This window comes from Ceratotherium simum, chromosome 24, assembly GCF_057802395.1.
Source record: "Ceratotherium simum simum isolate JZ-2026a chromosome 24, ASM5780239v1, whole genome shotgun sequence".
Classification (NCBI taxonomy): domain Eukaryota; kingdom Metazoa; phylum Chordata; class Mammalia; order Perissodactyla; family Rhinocerotidae; genus Ceratotherium; species Ceratotherium simum.
Genome location: NC_141923.1, coordinates 23,208,631 through 23,236,356, shown reverse-complemented (window position 1 = coordinate 23,236,356; position 27,726 = coordinate 23,208,631). Strand labels below are relative to the sequence as shown.

At 37.2% G+C, this 27,726-nt stretch overlaps 1 protein-coding gene across 11 annotated transcripts in view; it reads right to left on the bottom strand.

The window, feature by feature from the left end:
• CEP128 (centrosomal protein 128) overlaps positions 1–27,726 on the bottom strand; it is a 405,817-nt gene that overhangs the window by 366,090 nt on the left and 12,001 nt on the right. For 9 of the 11 annotated variants that reach the window (XM_087448103.1, XM_087448095.1, XM_087448097.1 and 6 more), the window contains exons 3-4: positions 4,982–5,143; positions 3,181–3,267 (exon numbers count right to left, since the gene is read on the bottom strand). In XM_087448103.1, the coding sequence (XP_087304229.1) occupies positions 3,181–3,267; positions 4,982–5,128 (234 nt within the window). In that variant the 5' untranslated portion in view covers positions 5,129–5,143. The remainder of the gene's footprint in view (positions 1–3,180; positions 3,268–4,981; positions 5,144–27,726) is intronic. The other 2 variants (XM_087448098.1, XM_087448101.1) reach the window with 2 other exon arrangements.

The following is a 27,726-nucleotide window of genomic DNA, read 5'->3' as shown; positions in this document are numbered from 1 at the left end:
AAATCTCAATTTTCAGACATGTAAACTCACAGCATCATGAAAATGGGAGCAACCATGACTCAATGAGGTAAATGAATTCTGATTCTTGGTTTGGGGATAACATCCTCTGCGTGGCTCTGTCACTGACTAGTTGTGAGACCATGGGCAAGTTAGCAACTATTCTGTGCCTCAGTTTTTTTATCTTGTAAATGAGGATAATAATACTAGCTACCTAATAGGATTGTTCAGAGAATTAAATGACTTAATCTAAAAAAGCACCTGGAATGTACTAAGTTTACGGATAAATGCCCAAAGAGACTATGGAAAGGTAGGTGCTGCTTCTCTATGAAATACCACGGACACCATCACTGATGCTCTAACACTGCTCAACTCCTCATAGAGAGGCATTCTCATATAATAGGCAAAGAATTAAATTTAGGGTTGGAAGTTATCAAGATTTAAGGGAACAATAGTGAAATTATGTATATTTCAAGGAAAAGTCATCAGAAAAGTGACCCAACATGACTCTTGACTCTTAGGTCTTACAAAACCAACAGGAATAATTCTCACCGTTCTCTTGTTGGGGGAGATCATCTCAGGAGGAAAACAGTGCACCGAATATTTATAGTTCCCCTCACCCATTGGCAAATTATATTCACAAAGTCAAATTCCAATAAAATAAATATTTAAATGCATATATATCACTAACATCCATTTCCTGAGGTTTAGCAATAGAATCATTTATAAAATCTAAGTTAATAATAAAAGTTCTTGTCTTCCCTAGAGCAAAAGAGTTGATCTCATTTTCTAGGAAATCGTTTACATTTTAAAAGGGAAATGCTAATTAAATGCTAATTTCAATGAGGCAATGGCTATTCAGCATGAAGAAATTTTTTCACAGTTGAACATTGGTTAAAATGGATTAACCTGTTATAAGATGTTTAAAAAAAAAAAAAAAAAGCAGGTTCCACAGCAAGGGGACTTGCATAAGTTGCAGGATAGTCTCAAAAAGAAAAAAAAAAAATCACTCTTTAGGGTCCCTCCCAAAACAGAACACACATTAATTAAAAGAAAAAAAAAAAGGATAATTCTACCATGTACTTAAAGGACTTAAAAAATATGAATAGAAAGATCTGGATAATTCACATGACAGTTGGCACATTACATATCCTCATTTCCAGGTATGATATATTCTACAGCAGTAAATATTTTAATGCTAAGAAAGCAATTTTCATCAAGGAGCCCATCAGAATCACTTGTTGTGAGAAATACTTTTTCTGAGATGCATAACTTCCCATAGATTACAGCAGGTGCTCCCTCAGGTAACTTACAGGTGGCAGGGTGAAAATCATTGCTCTATCAATCGAGTACAACATAAGGCAGTGAGGGAGATACTCGTATGGAGAGCAAGATCATTGAGAACCAACTGTTTTAACAGAACAAGAATTTGGGGAGACTAAGGAAGAGAGTCTAGACCAGACTAAGGAACAGCCTGAATCAAAAGGAAAGACTCTTGCTCTCCTGTGTCTTATTTCTGAAACGAGTGGCTTTGCATTCTATGTACTTAAAACTCAGATGGAAATAAAATATTTGTTGAGTTTATTTACTTCGCATGAATAAAACCACTCCCCCAAGTTCAGCATTATTCAACTCTAGGCCTACCACAGAGGCTTAATGCCATAGTAGAACACATTTTGTGTTTTAAATGCTTACCTGTACAAAAGTTCTCTAATACACAATTTCATTTCCCAATTGCTCAACTCAAAGAAAATCTGCTACCATAAGTATCTAATATTCAACGTGACAAAATAGGTTTGTTCTCTGCTACTAGTTAATACTGCTTTTTACTTTTCACTAATAAATTAAAAAGCAAAGAATTAACTCCCATTATTAATAAGGTAGTTAAATCTAAAACATTTCACAAGCTACCCAAATATACAAAATATACAGCTCCATCTGTCAAATACATCATAAATCATAGAAACCTTGTAGATGAAAGAAAATCCAAGTTTATTTTCTAAATGAAATTACTAGAAAACCTTATGAGAGAAGATATGTTTCCTTGTGCTCAAGCAATGAGCTTCCAATTACAAGCAAATAATAATAATACATTTGCTTTGTAAAAAGAAAATAGCAAATCATCAATTACAACTTGGAAGCTATGCAACAATTTAGTACAGCACAGATATATATAAGACAATCATTATAGTACAAATGTAATATTAGTCTTCTCATTAGAGTGTATACTCATAATTGGAAACATAAAGGAATAAACCTAATTGGTTTTCCAAGAGTTTACAGAAGATGAGTTAGCAAATTCCAAAAGAAGGAAATAATAGAGAGACAGAATTAGCAAAATATTAAGAAGGTATCTTTCCTTCTTACATCTCCATGAAGTAAGTATAAACTTATGCCAGTAAGTATAAACTGGCATATCCTTGAAATGGCAATTTTGAAATATCTAGCAAATTTGTAAGTGTACAGATCCTTTAACCTGGCAACTCTACTTCCAGGAATCATACATGATTACACAAAAATATGTGTACAATAATGGTCATTGATGCATTGTTTATAATAATAACAACCAAAAAACTGGATACATCTATACTATGGAATATTATATAACTGTTCAAAAGAATGAGGTAGAGCTCCTGAGCATACGGAAAAATGATACTTACTATTAAATGAAAAAAAGTTGCATAACATTATATTTTGTATGATTCCAGTTTTTAAAGCAATCACACGTATACTTATACATGCAGTGAAAATGTTTGGAAAGATATACAAGAAACTGTCAAAAATTGTTACCCCTTTGGAGTGGGACTGAGAAGGACTATGAGATAGGAATTTTATGATTTATTTAAACAATGAGCATGTATTCTTTAAAATAAACCATCCTTAAAATTCTTAATTCCCCATGAAGGGTATCCATGGCCCAAATTTAGTCAGTTTCACTTTAATTCATGTCCTAAATTCCTCCCCCTCTGACTAAAAGCTTTCAAATTCAATACAATCAAATCTATATAACCTAATTGGCAATCCTTCTGACAAGCTAACCTAAATTTAAACTACAAAATAGTAAAGCAGTCTAAAAGCTAAGCTATTCACAATGGTTATCTCCTTTATCTCACATCCACACTCAACAACTGCATTTCCAAAAAGTGGGTAAGAGAAAATGCAAACATATGTAAACATTCTCACGTGTTCTATAGCACCCGCCTGTCCGTTACTATATTCCCGATACTGTCCAAGCATCTGGTCTACTTGTCGCAGGTTCCGACTGGTGTCCTTAAGAAAGAAAATGCACTTTATTAATTGTTCCAAACGATGTTTTTCCCAATCCATCTTAGTAGTAGGCCAAATGGCTAAGTCAATCATTTGTAAAAGGTACAATTTATACCATAGTTAAGTTGGATATCAATACACTTCATAAATATCAAATAAATCTTATTAACACCACTGAGAGAGAAACTCAAATCCATCTGCAATTCACTTGTGTAAAATCTGAAGCACATAATTTAAATCCTTATCCAAGGTTCCATAGTAAGACAGGAACAAAGTTGTAAATTGAAAAGAATCCTCATTACCAATTTGTGGGCCTCAACTAATTCACACCCTCTTTATAGAAAACGAATCCTGAAAGAACAAGTCTAGTAGATGGTGTATAAGAGAAGCAAATCATTAGGATCAATGTTATTTCAATTATTACTTCAGCTCAGAACTTGATTAGGAGAATAGAAAAAAAGTATTCTTTAAACTTTAGCTATAAACAACACATTTAGTTCTAATCACAACAAAAATGGTTTCCACTTAAATAGGCTACGTTTCACCTGAGAGATTAATGGAGGCATTTCTTTGAAAAATATATAATTACTAATGTGTCTCAGTGGTGGGAAAGTAAAGGATTTGTATTCCAAAAATCCATTGTTATGTTAGTTTCAATAAGTTTACAAAGAAAAAGACGTTGAGTTTTAAATCAAATTATGGCCTCTCCACCAGGAATGAGCCTCTTCTTATCTAAGCACACTAACCCAAAGCATTAAAAGCTCAAATCCATGCTTATCCAAGCAAAGCAAAAGTAAGGGATTAATGGGTAGGAAAAAATTCTATTTCTGAGTTTTCTTGTTTCCAGTGTGACTGTGCTACCCCTCCCCCACCTCTTTCCCCAAGACCTTTCCATGGAGAGGATGTAAACTGCCTCCACTGAAACTTCCAAAGCCTGTCAGAGGTTAGCCTCTAGATCAAAATGTCATCTCAATATCATTCATCCATGAATAATGAACCTAGCCAAAATATGAGCAACTTCTCTAAAAGCACATGTCCACAAGAAACTAAACTATGGTAATTCCGACTGGTTTCACCCTCACAATATTTTATTTGGAAATACTGCCTTTTCCCAAAACACTTCCACAATCTGTCATATATTTCAAATATCTTTAGTGACTGCGTTAGGCAGAATAACGACCCCCAAAAATCTCCAAGTCCAAATCTCTAGAACCTGTGTATATGTTACCTCACATGGCAAAAGGGATTTTGCAACTATGATTAAATTAAAGACCTGGAGATGGGGAGATTATCCTGGATTACTGGGTGGACCCAGTGTAATCACAAGCATCCTTAAAAGTGGAAGAAGGAAGCAGAAAAGTAGTCAGAGTGATGTGATGTGAGAAGGACTCAATCCACCCTTGCTGGCTTTGAAGACGAAGGAAGGGGCTACAAAACAAGAAATGTGAGCAGCCTCTCGAAGCTAGAAAAGGCAAGGGAACAGATATTCTCCTAGGGCCTCAAGAAAGGAATGCAGCCCTGACACCCTGATTTTAGTCCAATGAGACCAGTGTCAGATTCTGACCTACAGAACTGTAAGAAAATCAGTTTCTGTTATTTTAAGACATTAGTTTTGTGGCAATTTGTTACAGCAGCAAAAAAGCTAATACACTGACCAGAACTATTTCTCAGCTTAAACTATTTAAAATCTATTAAATGCAACCATTGTTAAACTAACCTGTAAAGTACTTGTTATAGTGTTGACCTTCTCGGTGACATCTACTGTGGGACGATTTCGAATTTCCCTGTGTGTTGACCTGGCAGCCCATCGACTCAATCGGTCACGAGAGCGGAAGTGGTCTGAATCACTAGAGGATTCTGCCATTGATGTACACAAATCCTTAAAAATAAATCCAAGTCAAGGTCAATCAAATGGTAAAGAGCATGAAAATAAGAGATTATTTAATGTTTATATTTTTAAGAATTTATACATTAGTCCTTTGGCATATCATAATTTCTAACTTCACATAGCTTGAAAACACAAGTCACTTCCCCATGTAATACTCCTCCCTTTGTTTTTTTCTGATTTGAGAGAGCAATTCCTCAGATATGAGTTTAGTCATGTTTACAACTCCAAATAATAATAATCCTTTATTTTGTGCAATGCTCCTAAATTTTAAAAGCACCTTCACATATAATATCTCATCTAATCTTACCAACAACACTGTCAACTAAATGGGACAGATAGACTGGTATCTCTATAATGAAAAAAAAAAAGAAGATATTCTCTAAGGCTAGGACCTGCAGGTCTCATTATCAGTCTGATGTCCATTCTACTAAGCTGTAAGAACATATGTACCTTTTTAGAATAGAATCGAGAGCCCAGAAATAAACCCACACATCTATGGACAGCTAATTTTCGACAAAGGAGCCAAGAACATACAATGGAGAAAGGAAAGTCTCTTCAACAAATAGTGTTGGGAAAACTGGACAGCCACATGCAAAAAAATGAAAATAGACCATTACCTTACACCATACACAAAAATTAACTCAAAATGGATTAAAGACTTGAATGTAAGACCTGAAACCATGAAACTTCTAGAAGAAAACATAGGCAGTACGCTCTTCGACATCAGTCTTAGCAACATATTTTCAAGCACCATGTCTGACCAGGCAAGAGAAACAATAGAAAAAATAAACAAATGGGACTACATCAAACTAAAAAGCTTCTGCACAGCAAAGGAAACCACAAACAAAACCAAAAGACAACCTAACAATTAGGAGAAGATATTTGCAAACCATACATCTGATAAGGGGTTAATCTCAAAAATATATTAAGAATTCACACATCTCAACAAGAAAAAAACTAACAACCCAATTAAAAAATGGGCAAAAGACCTGAACAGACATTTCTCCAAAGAAGATAGACAGATGGCCAAGAGGCACATGAAAAGATGTTCAGCATTGTTAATTATCAGGGAAATGCAAATCAAAACTACAATGAGATATCACCTCACGCCCCCGTCAGAATGGCTATAATTAACAAGACAGGAAACAACATGTGTTGGAGAGGATGTGGGGAGAAGGGAACTCTCATACACTGCTGGTGGGAGTGCAAACTGGTGCAGCCACTGTGGAAAACAGTATGGAGATTCCTCAAAAAATTAAGGATAGAACTTATATGATCCAACTATTCCGCTGCTGGGTATTTATCCAAAGAACTTGAAAACACCAATGCGTAAAGATACATGCACCCCTCTGTTCATTGCAGCGTTATTCACAATAGCCAAGACATGGAAGCAACCTAAGTGCCCATCAAGGGAAGAATGGGTAAAGAAGATGTGGTATTTACACACAATGGAATAGTTACTACTCAGCCATAAGAAACGATGAAATCCAGTCATTTGTGACAACATGGATGGACATTGAGGGTATAATGCAAAGTGAAATAAGTCAGAGGGAGAAGGTCAAATACCGTATGATCTCACTCATTAAGTAGTAGATAATAACAACAAACAAACACATAGAGACAGAGATTGGATTGGTGGTTACTAGAGGGGAAGGGGGAGGGAGGGGGGTGAAAGGGATAATTAGGCACATGTGTGCAGTGATGGATTATAATTCGTATTTAGGTGGTGAACATGAGAACATAATGTAATCTATGCAGAAATATAAGTATAATGATGTACGCCTGAAATTTTTACAGTCATAAACCAATGTTACTGCAATAAACAAACAAATAAACAAAAGAACATATGTACCTTTAAACAAAAATACAACACACACAGAAGAACCTAAAACAGAGAATCTATTCAGTATACAGTGAACACTCTCACGCACCTTAATTTAAAATATAGTGGAATTTAAAAAATGCTATAACAGAGGTACAAATTCTACAATAATAAATAGGTGAGAAGATGGCATCTTCAACATCTCTACCAAAATAGAAAGTCAAACATCCTGAGTACAATTTCATAAGTAGAAAATTCTCTAAATATGCTTTCCTCCCATCCTTACCCTAATTTTCTATTTAATGCAAAAGAAAGTTTTTCATGCAAGACAATCTCAAAAGTTTCAAAAATCTTTTATAGAAGTAGAAGAAACAAAATATGTTTAGAACAAAGAAGCATCAAAGAAAACTTAATTAATGAAAAGTATGGAGTACTCCAATAATTTCACTTTTTGCTTAGTTGAGGATTAACTTAATCTCTAACATTAATTGTTACAATCTTCCTAAAATCTATATGGCTATTTTTTTTCTGGCTTTTTAAATACAATGCGATGAAATCTTTCTTTAATGATCTAGGATATTCTGGACTTTTTGGATCTTTATTCTGAATGCATCTGAGGAAGTACATGACCATACATCTAAAGCAAAGATAACGGGAATTCGCTAAATATGTAAAGATCCTAGAGCATTTAATGAAAGCAGTCATATTTTTAAAATGTTAGACAAAACTAAATAAAAAGATAAACAAGCAAGGACCCTTGCTGTGAGTTTAGCTTTCTCAAAGTGAACTACAGTCTGTCCTTGCAGCATCAAAAAAAGAATCAATGGGGGCCGGCCCAGTGGTGCAAGCGGTTTAAGTGTGCGCGCTCCACTGCTGCGGCCCAGGGTTCGCCAATTCGGATCCGGGCGCGCAGCAAGGCATCATTTGTCGGGCCAGGCTATGGTGGCGTCCCATATAAACTAGAGGAAGATGGGCACGGATGTTAGCCCAGGGCCAGTCTTCCTCAGCAAAAAGAGGAGGATTGGCAGATGTTAGCTCAGGGCTGATCTTCCTCACGAAAAAAAAAAAAAATCAATGGAACATACAACTTCTCCATACTAGCTGAAACACGGCTGGAGAACACCCTGTCAAAGACTTATATGCCTCTCCTCTGACCATGCCTCTCAACCTCCTTCCACATCTATCTTCTCTGGTTCCTGCCTCCCTTCTCCTGTCTACAAGTACAAAGGTATAGTGCCCATGATGTAGCTCCTTCCCACATCAGGAAACATGAAGAAGTGAAGGCTAATGCAACTGTTTTCCTTGGCTTTTCCTGGATCACAACTGTTTCAGTCCAAAAAACAAAGTTAAGAAGCAAGAAATCTGAAATGTAAAGTTCACCTTTTAAACTTAGGAAATCACTTCTGTGTGCTTGTCTCATAAATCTATGCCACATGACCTAAAATCTTATTAAATCTAATTTAAAGTACTTTCCAGCGTTTTCCATTAGTGAAAGCAGGAAGAACCAACATTTTCTGAGAGCCTGCTATCATGCCAGGTACAATACGGATGCTCACATAGACAATCCAATTTAATTCTCATAACAACTTATTAAAATCGGCATCATTAACCCTTAATTTATAGAGGATGCTGAGGCTAAGAGATGTCAAGTAACACGTCCAACTCCATACAGTGATTATAAGTAGTAGACCCAGGATGCAGACCCAGGATTCAGCCCGGCTTCTCTACCTTCAATACTCTCTTCATTCCACTGCACCCTACTGTCCCTTAAACATTAAGAGTAAACAATCTTAACAATTAGCAAAAATTGCTAAAGACAGCAGCAGGTCATGGCTCACGTGTGTCTACAGACTCCTCAACTCCCTCTCATTTCATTTAAGCATAAAGTATCAAGGACAGGGGGAAATTAAGTAGTAACATGAAACCATTATTAGGAACCAGGAAAAAAACTAAGTTGCATATCTATGCTACATTTCATGAAGAGCCCTGAAAACAAATCAAACCGTTAGCCTTAGAGAACAGGCATTTTTATTTCCTTATTCCTTTGTGGGGAGATGAAGATTTGGCCACCCTGAAATCTATCTCTTTACCTCGGTTGTTTTCTCTAGGGACATTTGACCTCCCCCACTAACTGCCTAAAGAATTTGACATGGTGGCTCCTTCCTGGAACAGATCTATCATGATGGCTGTAAAGATAATGTAGGATAAAATGTTACAATAGGAAATGCACCAACAAGCCCATCTTATCGGAAGTTCTGTCTCTCTGGCCACATTCTCTGGATGGCCCTGTGAGGAGCTGCCATTATAAATCATTTACATTTATAAGGGAAATCTCCATTTGTAAAGGTATCTCCCTCTCTGTTTTGGGAAGAGGGGGGGATGGCCTCATTTCTAGGGGCTTATCAATGTGGAAGGTGAGGCCTTAAATCTGCATAATAACCTTACTCTTGTTTACTGTGCTTTAGTGGTAATCTCCTATAACTGACTCCCCCCACCTCCCACATCCTCCTTTGTCGTTGGCTGAACATGGTATTTAAGACGAGAATTTCTGCTATTGTGTTGAGAAATGCAGTGTCCCTGCTTTCTCCCGTGTATACGTGTTATTAAACTTGGTATTATTTTCTCCTGCTAACCTGTCTTGTTAATTATTTGGCCAGCCATAAGAACCTTAAGGAAAAGGGCAGAGGGAGATTCCACCACTGCCCCCCGACAGTTTTGGCGTAGTCAGCAGGATCCACACTGGCTGGCAAGTTGCCTTCTCTGGCTGGAAGAACTGCCATCTCCCTGGACTACTGCAGATGATGAGATACGGGAACGCCTGACGAAAGCCGGCAAAAACGTAAGACTTCTTACCATGTCAGCCTGCCGGAATCTCTATCTGCAGAGTCCGGCGGAAGGAAATGGTGAGAATTTTTTCTCTTTCTAAATTTAGACTGGCAGGAGAAAATATTTGGGAAACTAGTTTCTTGTGCTTTTAGTGACTCGTGGTTTAAATTTGGTAGAGTACTCTTGGTTTTGATCTTGATCCCTTTTCCTCCCCGAGTAATCTCTGTCTTGTTCTGTGTCCTGAGAATTTGGCTTTGTGACCAGTGAGAACATTCTCCTTGGTCTCCACCATACGGAAGGTGCATTTACCGGGGTGCACCTTGGTGGCCAGCCGAGTAGACTGGGGTTCCAAACTGTCTTTGTCTGGCTGTGCCAAGCTCTCAGAGGAGTTTGTCATAAAGGGCCCAGTCCATAAGGGCTTTTGTCGTCTTTACCTTCGTTGCTTGTTAGTGCTGGAAAAATCCCATTCCAGTGTCGCCTGCCCGGTATCACAGATTAGCGGGTCTGTGACTGGAGGCGTCCCACACTATTGTGGGAGACCGGAGACACCGTTTTCACTATACCATCCTTACCACCTGTGCAACAAAGGTCTTTACTTGCTCTGAATATCTTTGGGAGTGAATTCTGTGGATCATGGGGGCTACATCATCTGCGCCCTCACCAGGGATGCCTCTTGCGTCCATGGTAAAGGTTTATTCTAAGCGTGGAAAGTTACCTCCGGGTCTTTCCTTAAAAAGGCTTATTGGATCGAGTCACTATTGGAATAAATATACAAATGAAGATCCTACTCGTCAATGGCCAGACGACGGATCCTTTGAATTGGAAAAACTTCTAAATTGGGGGGAAAAAAATGTTTTGAGAGCTCTCACATAATTGCTTAATTGGTACCTAAGAATTAACGCCAGAAAAAGAAAGGGAAAAATTTGACTAATCTTAAGACCTTGACTCAGGTTACAATTGAATTGAGAACATGTAAAAGTGTAAGTGTTGATAAGATTATAAAGGTTGGAATGTTTGAGCTAATTTTATATAGAGGTTACATCAACTTCACCTGAGTATGTTTTAAAATGTCTGACTGGGAATGCTTCCCTTGTCCAAAATTAGAAGACCAAGACCTATTGATAAAAATCTTAATGAAAACTATGTCTAAGGGTATAAGAGGTGATGAAATTTACATGAAATTTTGTAAGAAAAAACTGATGTTATTTCTATTACAGAACTGGTTAACAAAAATAGTAATTTAAATGATGGCTAATTTTATCTAATGTCTTATGAAGTCTTGTAGGCAATCTAAATAATTATTGGGAATAAGTAACTAAATAGCTGTGAAAAAGATGAATGTTGGATGAACTTTAAACAATAATTATGTGTTATGGTGGTTACAGCTTCCAAACTCTTTTTGGTGACTTAAAACTTTAAGTTTTGCTAAATTTTATGATAAAAATTCAATTGAGTATCTAGATCATTTCCAAATAACATAAGATATTAGACACTGATTGCTAAATGTACGTTTGTCTACTTTTGGCTTTTCATTACAGGAAAACTAAAAGGTGTTTTGGGTCTATTGGTAAACATGTGTTTTATTAAAAGATTGTACTATAAAGTAACATATTTCTAGAAGTTATAAAGTGTTCATAAATTTTCCAAGCCACAAGATACTAATGTAATTAATTGTTTACTTAGTTTTTACTTACAAATTAAGGTTTCTAAGGGTTAAAATTCCTAATTAATATATATGATTGAAGCTACTAAAAAAATTAAGAAAAACATGTCTGTGTAAAAGGAAAGTTATAGGTTTGTGGAAGAGGAATTCTGGATAAGGAGTTTTTGCATGGTCAAGTTGGCTAAGATTAAAATGAACTTAATTAAGTAAATGAGTTTTAATATCAGAAGTAAGCTGATACAAAATTATAATTTGGTCTTATTTCTCTTAAAAGGATAATTTTCTGAACTTGATAAAGAGGTTATAAAAGATTTTTCTTTACCTTTGAGTAAGTCTACCTAAAAAAAAAACCTGTTAAAATAATTTCCTGTGTTCAAAAGACTGAAGTCTCTTTCTTAAGGCTTTTTGGACTGTTAATGCTCTGTTTGCTTTGACTTTTTATATTTTTGACAAGCTCCCCAAAATTCACATCTTAAATAAAGTCTTTTTACTTTTTTTCTTTGCGAATTTTCAAAGGGCCCTGAAAGAAATTTGCTCTCTTCCTATAAAGAGGAAGATACTAAACTTATTCAGTATGTTAAACTACGTGAGAAGCATTGTCAGACAAGTGATGATAAGCCTGCTTAGGTGGTATTATGTGGGTAAATGTTATTGATATAGGTGTTTTAAAATTGTATAACATTACTGAAATGCTGATCTGTCCTGATTATCAGTCAAAATTCTGGTTATTATTATTTTAAAGTGTTGTATATCACAAAATTAACCAAATTTCTTTGTCAATTGCCATTTTGAGGTCTTGTTGTTTATAGACATTTCTTTGCTCTAATGCTTTTGCAAAATGTTTCAACTTCAGAAAAATTCATGGAAAGGACTCTGACATTTACACTGAAGTACAGGCTTCTGATAAACATTCTGATCATAAAACTGAACTTCTTAAGAAACTACAGAAATCTGATGGAGAGACTGATAACTTCATGAAGCTGCTAACAAAAAGGTTGGGATCAAGAATGGATTACACAGGACTGAATGAAATGATAATTATAATTTTTATGATTTTTCATTTGAAGTATTGCTGAATTTTTAATGTTTTGTTTTTTTCAGATTTAAGGAAAACTTTTTCTCTTTTCTCCTGAGCTATCTATGACTTATAGCAATTTGGTAAATGATACTTTTGTGAGTAAAATTGAAATATTTATCTTTTTCTTTCTACCTGATCCCTCGAATTTGGAAACTCTTAGTGAGTGAGTATTGTTGTTTTCATGGCAATATAGTTATTTGCATAAGTTCAATAAGAATCTGTTCTCCTTATAACAGGACACAATTGGAAACACTGGTTATATTACCAAGGCTGTGACTGGAACATCATATTTGCGATATAACCATACAGCTTTTGAAGAATGAAGATTGGACTTTATGGAATAAAACCACGTGGAAATATTGGCCTGGTACCTTGTGTTCCAAGCAGCATTTACCAGGATTAAGTAAAGAATGTCACTTATCTGGCAGGTACAAGGAACCTCGGAATATTTTGAGGGAACCTCGGAGGAGAGGAATTCACCCAAATCTGTAGGTATTGCAGGCAAAGTCTGATGACAAAATCCTTGGCTTGGCTTTCCTGGCCTCGAGAGGCCTTTGAAGTTCAATGTGAGATTCCTTATAAAAAGTTCCAGCAAAGCAGATTTAAAAGAGCTTATATGATTAATTGCTATTCTTGCTGTACTTATGTAAATAATTGTGCCAACTCTATTGGAACTAGACTTATTTTGCAAACTAGTTAGTTTTAATTTGGTTATCTTAATAAAAATGAGGGTGATTTTAGAGAGAAAAATTATATTTCAGTAAAAACTATAGTATACATTTACAGATATTAGATCTGTCGGGGGAAGAGGGAGAGTCTCCCTCTGCCCTTTTCCTTAAGGTTCTTATGGCTGGCCAAATAATTAACAAGACAGGTTAGCAGGAGAAAATAATACCAAGTTTAATAACATGTATACATGGGAGAAACTCAGAAATGAGCAACTCGTCCCTCTGTCTAAGCTGCTTGCTTAAGTATTACAGCTAAACGCGAGGAGCGTGTTGAGGGTGGGTAGTGGCCTGGGACTTCAGAGGGCAGGAGGACAATTCTTTTCAGGGTCATCTATAGATAATGTGGTCAGGGAGAGACCGAGTTTTTGATAAAAGGGGCTTGGTGCCCCTCCCATTGTAACATCTATTTTACATTATCTTTATAGCCATCATGATAGAAGATCTGTTCCAGGAAGGAGCCACCATGTCAAATTCTTTAGGCAGTTAGTGGGGGACGTCAAATGTCCTTCAGAGAAAACAATCAAGGTAAAGAGATATATTTCAGGGTGGCCAAATTTTGATCTCCCACAGTCCCGCCTTTGAACCTAAAAGTCTCACAGTCCTTTTGAAACTTAAAGAAGTTTCGTAGTCCAGAAGCTGAGTTGGTAGATTGTTTCATCTCACTGAACACATTTCTTAGTCCTGATAATAGATCAGTCCAATTAAGTTCCTTTTTGAAGGTGGTGATGCAGGTGGGCTCTCAAGGTTACGCCTATATTGTGGAAGCAAGCAATCAAGTATTTAATAAGAAGCATTTCTATGTAAACAAAAAGAAAAACAAGGTTAATGGTTGGAGCAAGTTAGAAACGAGTTTGAGATAAAGAGGATAGCCAGTTAAGAAGATTTTTAGATGTCAGCGGCAAAGTATCTTTTGCAGTTTAAAATGTCTCTGATGGTGTCATCAGGTCATCTCTCCAGTTTCTATCAAGTCCATCAGCTTCAGTTTGTAAGGCTTCAGGAAAAAGGGCAGGTCCAGTTTTCAGTGATTTCACATGAAAATGATGGAAAAAATCAAAAACGTTAGTTTGGACTAACGTTAGTTAGTTTATAGCCAGATATTTCAGGAGACTAGAAGAAATCAGGATCCAGTCCAGTCAACAGATATAAAACAAAAACCTCAAAAGACAATTAACAAAACTAGGATCTAATATCCACAAATGTATACTATAGTTTTTACTGAAATATAATTTTTCTCTCTAAAATCACCCTCATTTTTAATAAGATAGCCAAATTAAAACTAACTAGTTTGCAAAATAAGTCTAGTTCCAATAGAGTTGGCACAATTATTTACATAAGTACAGCAAGAATAGCAATTAATCACATAGGCTCTTTTAAATCTGCTTTGCTGGAACTTTTTATAAGGAATCTCACATTGAACTTCAAAGGCCTCTCGAGGCCAGGAAAGCCAAGCCAAGGATTTTGTCATCAGACTTTGCCTGCAATACCTACAGATTTGGGTGAATTCCTCTCCTCCGAGGTTCCCCCCAAATATTTCGAGGTTCCTTGTACCTGCCAGATAAGTGACATTCCTTACTTATCCTGGTAAGTGCTGCTTGGAACATAAGGTACCAGGCCAATATTTCCACGTGGTTTTATTCCATAAAGTCCAATCTTCATTCCTCAAAAGCTGTATGGTTATATCGCAAATATGATGCTCCAGTCACAGCCTTGGTAATATAACCAGTGTTTCCAATTGTGTCCTGTTATAAGGAGAACAGATTCTTATTGAACTTATGCAAATAACTATATTGCCATGAAAACAACAATACTCACGTACTAAGAGTTTTTAAATTTGAGGGATCAGATAGAGAGAAAAAGATAAATATTTCAATTTTACTTACAAAGTATCATTTACCAAATTGCTATAAGTCATAGATAGCTCAGGAGAAAAGAGAAAAAGTTTTCCTTAAATCTGAAAAAACAAAACATTAAAAATTCATCAATACTTCAAATGAAAAATCATAAAAATTATAATCATCCTTATCATTTCATTCAGTCCTGTGTAATCCATTCTTGATCCCAATCTTTTTGTTAGCAGCTTCATGAAGTTATCAGTCTCTCCAACAGACAGATTTCTGTAATTTCTTACCAAGTTCAGTTTTATGATCAGAAAGTTTGTCAGAAACTTGTATTCTAGAGTAAGTGTTAAAGTCCTTTCCATGAACTTCTCTGAAGATGAAACATATTTTGCAAAAGCATTAGTGCAAAGAAATAAGTCTGTAAACAACAAGACATCAAAATGGCAATTGACAAGGAAATTTGGTTAATTTTGTGACATATAACATTTTAAAATAATAATAACCAGAATTATGACTAATAACCAGGACAGATCAGAATTTCAGTAATGTTATACAATTTTAAAACGCCTATATCAATAACATTCATCCACATAATAGCACCTAAGAAGGTTTATCATCACTCGTCTGACAATGTTTTCTGTGTAATTTAACATACTGAATAAGTCTAATAAGTTTAGTATCTTTCCCCTTATAGGAAGAGAGCAAATTTCTTTGAGAAGTTCCAGGGCCCTTTGAAAATTCGCAAAGGAAAAAGTAAAAAAAACACTTTATTTAAGATATGAATTTTGGGGAACTTGTCAAAAATATAAAAAGTCAAAGCAAACAGAGCATTAACAGTCCAAAAAGCCTTAATAGAGAGACCTCAGTCTTTTGAATGCAGGAAATTATTTTAACAGTTTTTTTTTTTTTTTTCTGTCTTTTAGGTAGACTTACCCAAAGGTAAAGAAAAATCTTTTGTAACCTCTTTTTATCAAGTTCAAGAAAATTATCCTTTTAAGAGAAATAAGACCAAATTTTAATTTTGTATCAGCTTACTTCTGATATTAAAACTCATTTACTTAATTAAATTTATTTCAATCTTAGCCAACTTGACCATGCAAAAACTCCTTTTCCAGAATTCCTCTTCCACAAACCTATAATTTTCTTTTTACATTCAGAATTTGTCCCATGTCTTTCTTTTCCCTCCTAGTACTTGAGGACAAATTTATCTTTCTTAATCAACAAAACAAAATATTTTCATTCTTTGTATCTTTTTTATACATCTTACTTTCCCTGTATACAGACATATTTTTCTTAATTTTTTAGTAGCTTCAATCACATATATTAATTAGAAATTTTAACCTTTAGAAACCTTAATTTGTAAGTAAAAACTAAGTAAACAATTATAAACTTCTTTTACATTAGTATCTTGTGGCTTGGAAAATTTATGAACACTTCATAACTTCTAGAAATGTTACTTTATAGTACAATCTTTTAATAAAACACGTTTACCAATAGACCCAAAACACCTTTTAGTTTTCCTGTAATGAAAAGCCAAAAGTAGACAAACGTACATTTAGCAATCAATGTCTAATATCTTATCTTATTTGGAAATGATCTAGATACTCAATTGAATTTTTATAAAATTTAGCAAAACTCTAAAGTTTTAAGTCACCAAAAAGAGTCTGGAAGCTGTAACCACCATAACACATAATTATTATTTAAAGTTCACCCAACATTCATCTTTTTCACAACTATTTAGTTACTTATTCCCAATAATTATTTACATTGCCTACAAGACTTCATAAGACATGAGATAAAATTAGCCATCATTTGGGGAGGAAGTCAAGATGGCGGCGTAGGCAGACTCTGAACTCACCTCCTCCCGTGGACACAGCCAATTTACAACTACTCGTGGAAAAATTACCCCTGAGACAGAACTGAAAACTGGATGAGAGGAACTCCTGCAACAACGGACAATCCTAACTGAGGTGGAAGAGGCAGAGACTCCCTTCCGGAGAGGAAAAACGCCGCCTTCACAAGCCGCCAGCTTCACGGCCGCCGGGAGCAGCTCACAGGTACCCAGCCTCCCTGGAGGCGCGGGGCCCTGAGCCGGGGAGCGCCTCCGCTGTGGGCATTTTGTGGACCCAGCACAATGGAGACCAGTGGCATAATATCTGACTTTGCCTGCTACTAATGCATTGGGGAGCACCCCCAGAAAACCCGGTTCACAAAGAAACTAAAACTGTCTCTTAAAGGGCCCACGCTCAAACTCACCCGTTCCAGAAAGCATCCTAAAATCACCAGAAAGAAAGGTGCACAGTGCTTTGGTGACAAGAGACTCACCTAATAGGCCCTGAGTGCATCTCAGTGAGGGGTGAGACCTCTCCAGGGACTGGGACATTGGCGGCGGCCATTGTTGTGGCCTGGTGTGAGCGTGCTGACACAGACACCATTGGAGTTCTCCCTGAGGCCTACTAGCCCAGGGTCTGCTCCACCCGCTAGAGCACCGATTTAATCCAGCTCAGCCAGGGCAGGCAGCCCACCCTAGAGACTGGCCCCACCCAACAACAAGCCCTCAGGCAACGTGTGGGCCTGCACAGATTGGTGACTGGATTCTCTGCAGCCTGGCAACTGAGCCGACTTGAGTGGGCAGGGTGCGCACAAGGAGCGGGTGGAGAGTGTGGGGCGGTGGCGGAGTGTGTGGGGCTCCCGCTGTGGAGAGACTGGGTCTGCTTGGGGAGGTCGGGGGGCTCACATGGGGCAGGACTGTGTTGACTGTGTGTGTGGACCTGTGGGCAACAGGTCTTGTCAGCTGCAGAAGACTTGTGCTTCTCAAAGACCCACATAGGAGGTTTGCCCCACCTTCCAAAGCCTGAAACAATTGGGTGCTCCTGTGCCTGAGGCCAGCCCCACCCAGCTGCAATCCTCAGAGAGCTGACAAGAGACCTAATAGGCTAGAGGCTTATAGCATTTGTAAGGCCCTGAGCCTAACAACCTGCCACACTGGGGGCCTACTCAGTTAAAAGAAATACTGCAACACAAATGTGGTATTGGAACTTACAGCCAACTGTGCTGGGGCTCCCCACACCTGATAAAGAGACTGAAGGGCCCACAACAACTACAAGCAGCTGAGCATTACAACAGCTGGTCAGGAGCATAACTCAGCCTCCCTGGGCGCCTATAGGGAGAGCTAACAGGCCACAACAGAAGGACACAGGTAGCCCACATAGGGGCCACCCCTGGAACATTGAGAACTGAGGGAAGCACACTGGAAGCCTCCTAAGGCATCACTTACATAAGGTCACCTATCCAAGAGCAGGAGACATAGCTGACCTACCTAATACGTAGACACAAGCACAGGGAAAGAGGCAAAATGAGGAGGCAAAAGAATACATTCCAAGTAAGGGAACAGGACAAAACCCCAGAAAAGGAACTAAGTGAAACAGAAATGAGCAACCTACCCGAAAGAGAGTTCAAACTAAGAGTGTTAAGGATGCTCACTGATCTGGGGAGAAGAATAGATGAACTCAGTGAGAATGTCAACAAAGAAATGGAAGATATAAAAAAGAACCAATCAGAAATGATGAATACAATACTGGAAATGAAAACTTCATTAGAGGGACTCAAAAGCAGAGTAGAGGATACAGAAGAACGGATCTGTGAGCTGGAAGAAAGACTAGAAGAAATTACCCAAGGTGAACAGGTAAAAGAGAAAAGAATTAAAAAGAGTGAGGACAGTCTAAGGGACCTCTGGGACAACATCAAGCGCACTAACATCCGTGTTATAGGTGTCCCGGAAGGAGAAGAGCGAGACAAGGGGGCAGAGAATCTATTTCTAGAAATAACAGATGAAAACTTCCCTAACCTAAGGAAGGAAACAGACATCCAGGTACAGGAAGCACAGAGAGCCCCAAACAAGATAAACCCAAAGAGGCCCACACCAAGACACATCATAATCAAAATGTCCAGAATTAAAGATAAAGAGAGAATCCTAAAAGCCGCAAGAGAATGTCAAGTTACATAGAAAGGAAACCCCATAAGGCTATCAGCTGACTTCTCAGCAGAAACCTTACAGGCTAGAAGAGAACGGCACGATATATTTAAAGTGCTAAAAGGAAAAAACTTACAGCCAAGAATACTCTACCCAGCAAGGTTATCATTCAAAATGGAAGGAGAAATCAAAATTTTCCCAGATAAGCAAAAATTAAAGGCGTTTGTCACCAAGAAACCAGTGCTACAAGAAATGTTAAAGGGACTGATTTAAGGGGAAAAGAGAAGACCACAAATAGGAAAAATTATCTATTTCCATGATTACAACGTAATGGATACAAATGCACAAAAAAGAGGTTAGATATGATATCAAAAACATAAAAGGAGGGAAGGGGAGTTAAAGAGTACAGCTTTCAGACAGAGGTCAAACTAAAGTGACCATCAATTCTGTATAGAAGAAGTAAGGAACAAAGAAGGACTACTAAAACACTGAGGAAAAAAAAAAAAAAGTTAAAAAATGGCAGTAAGTACATACTTATCAATAGCTACTTTAAACGTCAATGGACTAAATGCTCCAATTAAAAGGCATAGGGTGGCTGACTGGATAAAAAAACAAGACCCATATATATGCTGCATACAAGAGACACACTTCAGACCTAAAGACACTCACAAACTGAAAGTGAAGGGATGGAAAAAGATACTCCACGCAAATGGCAATGAAAAGAAAGCTGGGGTAGCAGTACTCATATCAGACAAAATAGACTTTAAAACAAAAACTGTAAAAAGAGACAAAGAAAGGCATTACATAATGATCAAGGGAACACTCCAACAAGAGGATATAACACTTGTAAATATCTACGCACCCAATGTAGGTGCACCTAAATATATAAAGCAATTATTAACAGACATAAAAACAGAAATAGACAGTAACACAATAATAGTAGGGGACTTTAACACTCCACTTACACCAACGGATAGATCATCCAAACAGAAGATCAATAAGGAAACATTGGCCTTAAATGACACACTAGAACAGATGGACCTAGTAGATATATACAGAGCATTCCATCCAAAAACTGAAGAATACACGTTCTTTTCAAACGCACATGGAACGTTCTCCAGGATTGATCACATATTAGGCCACAAAACAAGTCTCCATAAATTTAAGAAGATTGAAATAATACCAAGCATCTTTTCTGACCACAACGGTATGAAACTAGAAATCAACTATAGGAAGAAAATCAGAAAAGCCACAAATACATGGAGATTAAACAAAATGCTACTAAACAACGACTGGGTTAACGAAGAAATCAAAGAAGAAATCAAAAAATACGTGGAGACAAATGAAAATGAAAATACGACATGCCAGAATTTTTGGGATACAGCAAAAGCGGTTCTAAGAGGGAAGTTTATAGCGATACAGGCCTATCTCAACAAACAAGAAAAATCTCAAATAAACAATCTAACAATGCACCTAAAGGAACTGGAAAAAGAAGAACAAACAAAGCCCAAAATCAGTAGAAGAAGGGAAATAATAAAAATCAGAGCAGAAATAAATGAAATAGAGACTAAAAAACAATAGAAAAATTAATAAAACCAAGAGCTGGTTCTTTGAAAAGATCAACAAAATAGACAAACCTTTAGCTAGACTCACCAAGAAAAAAAGAGAGAAGGCACAAATAAGTAAAATCAGAAATGAAAGAGGAGAGGTTACAACAGACACCTCAGAAATACGAAAGATTATAAGAGAATACTATGAAAAGCTATATGCCAACCAATTCGACAATCTGGAAGAAATGGATAAATTCTTAGAATCATACAACCTTCCAAAACTGGATCAAGAAGAAGTAGAGAATTTGAATAGACCAATCACCAGTAAGGAGATCAAAACAGTAATCAAAAACCTCCCCAAAAATAAAAGTCCAGGACCAGATGGCTTCCCTGGTGAATTCTACCAAACATTCAAAGAAGACTTAATACCTATCCTTCTCAAACTCTTCCAAAAAATTGAGGAGGGGGCAAGCTCCCTAACTCATTCTACGAAGCTGACATTACCCTGATACCAAAACCAGACAAGGACAACACAAAAAAAGAAAATTACAGGCCAATATCACTGATGAACATCGATGCAAAAATCCTCAACAAAATACTAGCAAATCGCATACAAAAATACGTTAAAAAGATTATACACCACGATCAAGTGGGATTTATTCCAGGTATGCAGGGATGGTTTAACATTCGCAAATCAATCAACGTAATACACCACATTAATAAAATGAAGAACAAAAATCACATGATCATCTCAATAGATGCAGAGAAAGCATTTGACAAGATACAGCATCCATTTACGATAAAAACTCTGAATAAAATGGGTATAGAAGGAAAGTACCTCAACATAATAAAGACCATATATGAGAAACCCACAGCTAATATCATCCTCAATGGTGAAAAACTGAAAGCTATCCCTCTAAGAACAGGAACCAGACAAGGATGCCCACTGTCACCACTCCTATTTAACACAGTATTGGAAGTCCTAGCCAGAGCAATCAGGCAAGAGAAAGAAATAAAAGGGATCCAAATTGGAAAGGAAGAAGTGAAACTGTCACTATTTGCAGATGACATGATTTTATATATAGAAAACCCTAAAGAATCCACCAGAAAACTTTTAGAAGTAATAAACGAATATGGTAAATTTGCAGGATACAAAATCAACATACAAAAATCAGTTGCATTTCTGTACACTAACAACAAAGTAGCAGAAAGAGAAATTAAGAATACCATCCCATTTACAATTGCAACAAAAAGAATAAAACACCTAGGAATAAACTTAACCAAAGAGGTGAAAGATCTGTACACCGAAAACTATAAAACATTTCTGAAACAAATTGAAGAAGACATAAAGAAATGGAAAGATATTCTGTGCTCTTGGATTGGAAGAATTAACATAGTTAAGATGTCCATACTTCCTAAAGCCATCTATAGATTCAATGCAATCCCTATCAAATTTCCAACAACATTTTTCAAAGAAATAGAACAAAGAATCCTAAAATTTATATGGAACAACAGAAGACCCCAAATAGCTAAAGGAATCCTGAGAAAAAAGAACAAAGCTGGAGGTATCACACTCCCTGATTTCAAAATATCCTACAAAGCTATAGTAACCAAAACAGCATGGTACTGGCACAAAAACAGACACACAGATCAATGGAATAGAATCGAAAGCCCAGAAATAAACCCACACATCTATGGACAGCTAATCTTTGACAAAGGAGCCAAGAACATACAATGGGGAAAAGAAAGTCTCTTCAATAAATGGTGTTGGGAAAACTGGATAGCCACATGCAAAAAAATGAAAGTAGACCCTTACCTTACACCATGCACAAAAATTAGCTCCAAATGGATTAAAGACTTGAATGTAAGACCTGAAACTATGAAACTTCTAGAAGAAAACATAGGCAGTACGCTCTTCCACATCGGTCTTAGCAACATCTTTTCAAACACCACATCTGACCAGGCAAGAGAAACAATAGAAAAAATAAACAAATGGGACTACATCAAACTAAAAAGCTTCTGCACAGCAAAGGAAACCATCAACAAAACGAAAAGACAACCTAACAATTGGGAGAAGATATTTGCAAACCATACATCTGATAAGGGCTTAATCTCCAAAATATATAAAGAACTCATGCATCTCAACAACAAAAACACTACCAACCCAATTAAAAAATGGGCAAAAGACCTGAACAGACATTTCTCCAAAGAAGATATACAGATGGCCAACAGACACATGAAAAGATGTTCAAAATCATTAACTATCAGGGAAATGCAAATCAAAACTACAATGAGATATCACCTCACGCCCGTCAGAATGGCTATAATTAACAAGACAGGAAACAACATGTGTTGGAGAGGATGTGGAGAGAAGGGAACTCTCATACACTGCTGGTGGGAGTGCAAACTGGTGCAGCCACTATGGAAAACAGTATGGAGATTCCTCAAAAAATCAAGGATAGAACTACCATATGATCCAGCTATTCCACTGCTGGGTGTTTATCCAAAGAACTTGAAAACACCAATTTGCAAAGGTACATGCACCCCTGTGTTCATTGCCGCGTTATTCACAATAGCCAAGACTTGGAAGCAACCTAAGTGCCCATCAAGGGACGAATGGATAAAGAAGATGTGGTATATATACACAATGGAATACTACTCAGCCATAAGAAACGATGAAATCCAGCCATTTGTGACAACATGGATGGACATTGAGGGTATAATGCAAAGTGAAATAAGTCAGAGGGAGAAGGTCAAATACCATATGATTTCCTTCATTAAGTAGTAGATAATAACAACAATAAACAAACACATAGGGACAGAGATTGGATTGGTGGTTACCAGAGGGGAAGTGGGGAGGGAGGAGGGTGAAAGGGATAATTTGGTACATGTGTGTGGTGATGGGTTGTAATTAGTATTTTGGTGGTGAACATGATGTAGTCCATGCAGAAATAGAAGTACAATGATGTACACCCGAAATTTTTACAATGTTATAAATCAATGTTACTGCAATAAACAAAAAATTAAAAAAAAAAAAATTAGCCATCATTTAAATTACTATTTTTGTTAACCAGTTCTGTAATAGAAATAACATCAGTTTTTTCCTACAAAATTTCATGTAAATTTCATCACCTCTTATACCTCTAAACATAGTTATCATTAAGATTTTTATCAACAGGTCTTGGTCTTCTAATTTTGGACAAGGGAAGCATTCCCAGTCAGACATTTTAAAACATACTCAGGCAAAGTTGATGTAACCTCTTTATATAAAATTAGCTCAAACATTCCAACCTTTATAATCTTATCAACACTTACACTTTTACATGTTCTCAATTCAATTGTAACCTGAGTCAAGGTCTTAAGATTAGTCAAATTTTTCCCTGTCTTTTTCTGGCCTTTTCTTAGTTACCAAATAAATAATTATGTGAGAGCTCTCAAAACATTTTTTTTTTCCCCCAATTTAGAAGTTTTTCCAATTCAAAGGATCCGTCATCTGGCCATTGACGAGTAGGATCTTCATTTGTATATTTATTCCAACAGTGACTCGAACCAATAAGCCTTTTTACGGAAAGACCCAGAGGTAACTTTCCACGCTTAGAATAAACCTTTACCATGGACGCAAGAGGCATCCCTGGTGAGGGCGCAGATGATGTAGCCCCCATGATCCACAGAATTCACACCCAAAGATATTTAGAGAAAGTAAAGACCTTCGTTGCACGGACGGTAAGAATGGTGTAGTGAAAACGGTGTCTCCAGTCTCCCACAATAGTGTGGGATGCCTCCAGTCACAGACCCGCTAATCTGTGACACCGGGCAGGCGACACTGGAATGGGATTTTTCCAGCACTAACAAGCAACGAAGGTAAAGACGACAAAAGCCCTTATGGACTGGGCCCTTTATGACAAACTCCCCTGAGAGCTTGGCACAGCCAGACAAAGAGACAGTTCGGAACCCCAGTCTACTCGACTGGCCACCAAGGTGCACCCCGGTAAATGCACCTTCCGTATGGTGGAGACCAAGGAGAATGTTCTCACTGGTCACAAAGCCAAGTTTTCTCAGGACACAGAACAAGACAGAAGGAAAAAACCTCATCCGGTTTTTTTTTTTTTTCTTATGTGCACAATGACAGCTTTAGCCACGCCTTAGGTCTCTTGGAGCCAGAATAATACCTGGGGGGGGAGGTGCCTCGGGGTTGGGGACTGTGTGCTTTACAGAGTACCTCGTCGTTACACGGACATTTTCTTGCAGTTGGCGGGGGACCTCTGTCATCTACCCCGTTCCGTGACCCAACTTAGCCTGTCACGGGAGTCTTCTGAAAGTGGCGAGCGCCCTAATGGCTCTTAACTGCTCGACCCGTGCCCACCAAATTTGTGGCCTTTTTGGCTTCCAAGATGCCCTTGGCAATGACCTTCACTTCATGTGCATAATAACCCACAGCAAAGTTTGTAGACGCCGGTCTGGTGAGACCCGCAAACTCACCAGTCTGTGGGGCCGGCCCGGACAGCAGGCTTATAGGGCCTGGGCCTGCGTCCTACCCTGTGGTATTTCCTTCTTATGACAAAAGACACAGACTTAAACTTGGTATTATTTTCTCCTGCTAACCTGTCTTGTTAATTATTTGGCCAGCCATAAGAACCTTAAGGAAAAGGGCAGAGGGAGATTCTCCCTCTTCCCCCGACACAATCAAGGTAAAGAGATATATTTTCAGGTGGCCAAATTTTGATCTCCCACAGATCCTAGTTTTGTTAATTGTCTTTTGAGGTTTTTGTTTTATATCTATTTACTGGACTGGATCTTGATTTCTTCTAGTCTCCTGAAATATCTGGCTACAGATCTCCAAACTAATGTTTTTCATTTTTTTTCCATCATTTTCATTTGAAATCACTGAGAACTGAACCTGCCCTTTTTCCTGAAGCCTTACAAACGGAAGCTGATGGACTTGATATAAACTTGAGATGACCTGACGACACCATCAGAGACATTTTAAACTGCAAAAGATGCTTTGACGCTGACATCTAAAAATCTTAACTGGCTGTCCTCTAACTCAGAAACTGCTTTACAACTTGCTCCAACCATTAACCCTGTTTTTCTTTTGTTTACATAGAAATGCTTCTATTAAATACTTGATTGCTTGCTTCCACAATATAGGCGTAACCTTGAGAGCCCACCTGCATTACCACCTCCTAAAATGAACTTAATTGAACTGATCTATTATCAGGACTAAGAAATGTGTTCAGTGAGATGAAACAATCTACCAACTCAGCTTCTGGACTATGAAACTTCTTTAAGTTTCAAAAGGACTGTGAAACTTTTAGTTTCAAAGGCAGGACTGTGGGGAGATCAAGATTTGGCCACCCTGAAATCTATCTCTTTACCTTGGTTGTTTTCTCTAGGGACATTTGACCTCCCCCACTAACTGCCTAAAGAATTTAACATGGTGGCTCCCTCCTGGAACAGATCTATCATTACGGCTGTAAAGATAATGTAGGATAAATGTTACAATAGGAAAGGCACCAACAAGCCCATCTTATCCGAAGTTCTGTCTCTCTGGCCACATTCTCTGGATGGCCCTGTGAGGAGTTGCCAGACAATCATTTACATTTATAAGGGAAATCTCCATTTGTAAAGGTATCTCCCTCTCTGTTTTGGGAAGAGGGGGGGATGGCCTCATTTCTAAGGGCTTATCAATGTGAAAGGTGAGGCCTTAAATCTGCCTAATAACCTTACTCTTGTTTACTGTGCTTTAGTGGTAATCTCCTGTAACTGACTCCCCCCAGCTCCCACATCCTCCTTTGTCGTTGGCTGAACATGGTATTTAAGACGAGAATTTCTGCTATTGTGTTGAGAAACGCAGTGTCCCTGCTTTCTCCCATGTATACATGTTATTAAACTTGGTATTATTTTCTCCTGCTAACCTGTCTTGTTAATTATTTGGCCAGCCATAAGAACCTTAAGGAAAAGGGCAGAGGGAGATTCCACCTCTTCCCCCGACACCTTCTATCTCTTGTATAGCGGAAAATAATAATGATGCCTGGATCTGTCAAAATTCTATAGCTAAAAGCATAATAATTTTAACTTTAACAAGTCATAATTTTGGAAACTACACTGAAGTTAAGAAATCATCAGGTAGAATAAAAAGGTGACATTGAAAAAGCCAAGTGTTTCACATATGTACAGTGGCAGATAAAAACTAGACTATTGGTGGTAAACACCAGGCAGTCTATACAGAAACTGAAACATAACAATGTACACCTGAAATTTACACAATGTTATGAGCTACTTTGACCTCAATAAAATAAAAAGAAAAAAAAAGAAAAAGCCAAATGTTTACTACAATGATTGTTGGTGCGAACAAGGAGCAAAATAACCATCTTTGGGACAACCTGATTTTTCTAAGAGTATGAAAATTTTAATAATAATCAGTTATCTATGCATAATTTCAATGGATATAAATGGTATATCAGACTCCTTTTTTTTTAATTTTTTTATTGCAGTAACATTGGTTTATAACTGTATAAATTTCAGATGTACATCATCAGACTCCTAACGAGCAGACAATTTGAGTTTCAACTTGACTACAAATAGTGATAACTGAAAATTTTAGGGTTATTTTCAATAATTTGGAAAAATGTTTAAAATATAAAATAGCAGAAAGACTAATATGATAAGTGTGCATGTATCTACCACCTATAACTAATAAATACTTTTTTATTTCTATTATTTTATTATTCTTATTCTATTTCTATTATCTTGCTATTCCTATTATTTTATAAGAATATATTCTTACTATTATTCTTATTCCCCATTCTGACATATGTGCTTCTAATATTTTTAATAAAATATTTAGAACACTATAAATTAAGTCTTAGTCTCCTCCACCCCACTCTCCACCCAATACTATTCCTGCCGCACCGCCCCAGGGATAACTACTGGCATGATTTTGTATTTAACTCTGCAGGCCGTATTTTTATACTCTTACCAGAGGTGTCTGTACCTCACAGTCTTTCTTAATGGAACACACATTATAATCAGTTGATAAATATTAACAGGTGAAGAGATATGGGGTATCTGAATTTACCTTTAAAAGAGAAAATCT